At 32.5% G+C, this 5,000-nt stretch overlaps 1 protein-coding gene across 2 annotated transcripts in view; it reads right to left on the bottom strand.

Annotated features, from left to right (window-relative positions):
• Positions 1–2,606: 2,606 nt before the first annotated feature.
• The window catches only part of LOC125036718 (mitochondrial coenzyme A transporter SLC25A42-like), a 35,682-nt gene continuing 33,288 nt past the window's right edge, over positions 2,607–5,000 (bottom strand). For both annotated transcript variants that reach the window (XM_047629554.1, XM_047629553.1), the window contains 5 exons: positions 4,627–4,817; positions 4,194–4,326; positions 3,953–4,085; positions 3,572–3,755; positions 2,607–3,278 (listed from right to left, as the gene is read on the bottom strand). In XM_047629554.1, the coding sequence (XP_047485510.1) occupies positions 3,143–3,278; positions 3,572–3,755; positions 3,953–4,085; positions 4,194–4,326; positions 4,627–4,817 (777 nt within the window). In that variant the 3' untranslated portion in view covers positions 2,607–3,142. The remainder of the gene's footprint in view (positions 3,279–3,571; positions 3,756–3,952; positions 4,086–4,193; positions 4,327–4,626; positions 4,818–5,000) is intronic.

Below are 5,000 nucleotides of genomic sequence, written 5' to 3'. Positions count from 1 at the left end.
TACATATGGTTACTACTTGTTATTGCTGCCATTGGTATTAGAATTACTTCCTGCAATACAATCTTACAATGAAATTAACCTAAAGTTTATGAAAACTTGAGAAAAAATATGAATTAAGCAAATCCCTTGTGCCATTTTCATTAACATAAAAATACTCACAATTACAATTAACCAACTCTTTTACAATAACAGTATAGAACTAGATCATATGAGGAAAACTAGTAAATTTTCTTCACAACTTCATGAGTATGTTCTCTAAATAAAACCTCTAAGACTATATTAATTACACTTAGAGGCTGCTGTCACTTATCACATTTCCTAACCTTACTCTACAGTATTGCTTGGATTCAATTTCATATGCTAAATCTCATTTTGCTTTCCCAAGAACTGAACTGCATTAACTAATTTAGCTTATGTATATACACATGTCTACACACACACACGCACGTGCACACGCACACGCACACGAACACACACACACATCATATTTGAATGCATGAACATACTTTATGAATCTGGATGAATGGCTATTGTCACATTCTATATGTTACTACTTATATGTTCTTTTTTCACTAGATTGATTGCACAACTTTGCAAATTGGAAATAGGATCCTGTGTGCCCTATTTTTCATCTTCCTTATAAACAATAAGGAATCTCTAATTTAAATCACAAATGTTTTTGTGACCTCAATTTGCATGTCTTGTGTATTTCATAATTTTGTATGAAAAAAGTCTTTCTTAACTGAAATACCTCATAGTCACTCTCAAACTGCCATAGTTTTTTTTTGTGATTTCAGAATATTTCCCTAAATCAACTCTTTCTCACACAATACACCAACAGGTATAATTGGCTAGACTGTATCTAGGGTCAAAGCTAGAATTTGCTTTAAATTTTCTGCCTACATCATCAAGTGACAAGGCATTATACATTTCATTACTCAAGTCACTTTATTTTGTTTTTGAAAAGAGTACATGTTTTTTTTGTTTTTTTTCACAGGAGTGACAATATTGTAAACAACATAATCTTTCTTAGGAAGTATGTAGTTCATATGTATACAAATGTAATGTACATATATATTCCATAATAACTGGAATCTAAATTGTGTATTCAATTCCTTAAAACTTAAAACATGTATTCTGCATATCAATATGCTGATGCAGTTATTTAGCATCGAAGTTTAAGCCACTAAATAACCGCCACATATATAGGCAATCACAACTACGTCAGCAATCAAGCTATTCGCCTTTTCTCCATCTTCAATACCCACTGCAACATAGCATTACAGAACCAAGTGTTACACCTGCTTAACTACTTGACTGGAAATATGGGAAAGTTTCCCACTACATATAACAGATATGGCTAAATCATTAGAAACACTTTGATTTTTGCTGGTCATTAGCTTTTTTTTTTACCCATTTGAATACTCTAATTACCCCACGACAATGCTTTTACCCACACTAAACCAAGCAACACACCAGATGCCATGCCCAGTCAGCTGCTTAACCCAATCACTACTGATTTACATACTGTCCCCTATATTTTTTTTGTGAATTTTGTTACATACAGATGGCTCCACATGTGTAGCCACCAAGGAGTCTACCAGTAGGCCCTAGTGACCGGTCCTGATTTCCCCATTCCTTGAAATCGTGGAAAAATGTATTTTCTTTCTAATTCTATTGATATTGATAGTTATTTTTCTTATTGATATGATTATGAAGTTGTTATTAAAATCTTGGTAGTATTAAAGACAATGAAATAATACAAAAGAAACTTTCCAAATATCAAGGAAAAGGGTAAAAAGGTGAGATAGGTAGGACTAATAACTGACTCCTTGGTGACTAAGTATTTGTAAAGCCATCTATGTGTAAATACAATAAACAAACTTATATTACAGTGGGCATGGCATGTATTCTTGTATCCATGCTGATTAGGTTAAATGAAACATCAAAAGCACAGAAAACTATGTTCTCCAAGCTATCTATGATTTTGGATGCAGCAAATTCAATTTTTTCAATAAACATGTACCTTGACTGACTGTAACTTTTAAGTGACCACTGCCAGGCCAAACAAGAGAAGGACTGTATAACTGCACAACATAGAGCAGGCTGAACTGTACATGGCATGAATACTAGCCACCCAGCATATATCATGGCAAGGACAGATGCCACCTGGCATACACTTCACTGTATACAATAATTACCACTCCAAGTATGCTTGTTTGTTTTTTTCTTTCTATCCTAATTCCTTTGTTCAAAATCCTTAGTTTATCTTTCAAGACTTAGTTACCTGTATCTTTTGGTTAAACTTACACAGTAACACAAGTCACTTATTATAACATATTGTTATCATTATTAGGAACAACAACAATAATAACAATAATAACAGTAGTATATAATTTAAAAAACATTAACAGTAATATTAATAATCATGATGATAATAATAATAATAATAATAATAATAATAATAATAATAATAATAATAATAATAATAATAATAATAATAATAATAATAATAATAATAGTAGTAGTAGTAGTAGTAGTAGTAGTAGTAGTAGTAGTAGTAGTAGTAGTAGTAGCAGTAATAATAATAATAATAATAATAATAATAATAATAATAATAATAATAATAATAATAATAATAATAATAATAATAATAATAATAATAATAATAATAATAATAATCTTATATGGCACATATAAAATAAAAATAAAATAAAAGAAGGAACATGTTAAAACTGCAATTTTGATGCTATTTACAAAACCAGGTTAAAGAAGGTACAGAAACAGCTGCTTCATTAAAACAAGTACAAATTAACTACAGTATACATATTCCCTACTGAATTTGCAGAAGACCAGTTCTCAAAAGTTTCTAATAATATGGCCACTACTGTATGTTGTACTATGACTTGGACAGCAACAATGATGAAGCCCATAAAACAGAATCTATGAGCTATTCTGGGTAAGACACACTGTAGGAGATACTACCTCACTACACAATGGCATAGTTGATGAGGCATAACACAGACATCTTCACTAAAAGAAGATGTTTATTATTGTATATTCTACCCTATATCTTGGAAATCTCTCTAATTCTCTGTAATATACCTTTGCATCACTGAATTTGTTATATTAATCTATGATGCTATCTGCCATTCACAAGTTGCTCTAAGAATATTTTGAGTGTATCAAAGGTGGCGAAGCTGATGCCCACAGCAATAGGTCCTTTTATCCAATTCATTGAAAGACCTTTGTAGAGACCATGGACTAAGCCTTCCTCTCTGTAATAAAATAATTTTGTAGAAGAACTTTCATACACTATATAAGTAGGTAATCTTTATTATATCTGGGAAAAAGCTTATTTTCTGAATATAATACATCTTTACCATCAAAATATTTAATGTTACATTTAAAGGTTTACACATGAGACTAAGAACAGCTTCATTACTAATATAGAATATCCCTATGGCTATCACTTCCTATATTCTTAAGTCTATAAACCCCTAACTGAATCATTTTTATCCAGACGTGATCTAGTTTAAACTCTCTAAAGAAAGAAAACAAATGAACTAACCTGTAAACTTTGACTAGAGTTCCAATAATTGTATTATAGGAATTCCCATTCCCAGTGACCTTTGCTGTCTGCATCCTTCTTCGAACGATGTCTAGCGGGTATGAAGAAGACTGCCCAACCAATCCTGCCACAGCGCCAAACATCATTCTTTGTAAAGGATTTGGCTTCTCTTTGTCGGAGTTAGCTGTGGATAATGATATTTGCATATACTATTCTTGTCAAGAAAGAAAGAAAGAAAGAAGAAGAAGAAAAAAAATTAATATGAAAATAATTTTCAAAAATTCATAATGTGCATTTTTATGATATTCTGAATGTATTTTATACTACATTAATTCCATAATGATAAAACATTACAATATTTATATCAACAATATTCCCTACCACTGTGATAGCTCTTCAGGGTTTCATATATTCCAAAGCTGGTGCCTGCATATGGTATGACTCCTATCAAAGTTGGAGTCAAGCCTCTGTACAAAGTTAGAGGCCCCTCATTTTTCCAGATTTTTACAAATACCTAGAAAATAAAGACAATACATTACAATACATAATAATCTCATGAAAAAGTTGCTTTAGCATAGTCACACGGTTTTAAATGTCAAACTGTGTCACAATAAGACTATACCTCCATGAGAGAAGAGTAAGTGCCCTTGCGAGTCACTGCCATCCTAGCCCTGGCCATGTCCAGTGGATAGGTCAGGAACTGGGAGGTCACGCCAGCTAGTGATCCAGCCAGGAATCTCATTGATGATGGAGTGCTAGGGGAAATACAACACACCAGAGAGGCTAAGCAATTACCAAATGTGATGTACTGATATTGCTTCCTAATACTGTACGTTAACCTCTTCTGCATAGGATAGAGGTGGCATGACTTCTAGTAATCTTATTCCCACTTGGAGACTTCAATGTGCCCATGAATAAGCAATATAATAATTGGACCTGTCAGGCAGGCGATAATATAAGTGTTCATAATGACTTTACTATCTTCTAACAGAGTATAACAAAAGAATCTAAGAAAAGAGCAGTCCTCAAAATAGTTAAAAAAGAATTGTACTCACTCTCGATCAGTTTTATCACTTTGTAAGAGCTTCTTAAACTGTTCGTGAGCTGTGAACTGAATGGCAGCATAAGGAATAATACGAGCCATGGTGGCAGAATTCCCGCGCCAGAGACTAAGTAGTCCTTCCGATTTATAACATTCAACCAAAAACCTCAGTGCATAGCGTGCGGAAAACTTCTTGTTCGTTGCCTGAAAATGTGAAATACCACAGTTTTAGCATTTCCATACATAGGCAATTAAGTCTATGAAAAGAAATCCCCAAGGCAATTTTAAATCATAGATATCTCTATTCAAATATTTGGCACTGCCTGCAAGACATAAATTTAAATTTCCTATAATCCTTCATGTTTTAATCACTATGAATATTTGTTT

This window comes from Penaeus chinensis, chromosome 21, assembly GCF_019202785.1.
Source record: "Penaeus chinensis breed Huanghai No. 1 chromosome 21, ASM1920278v2, whole genome shotgun sequence".
In the NCBI taxonomy this organism is placed as follows: Eukaryota; Metazoa; Arthropoda; class Malacostraca; order Decapoda; family Penaeidae; genus Penaeus; species Penaeus chinensis.
This window is presented reverse-complemented; position numbering and strand designations above follow the sequence as displayed.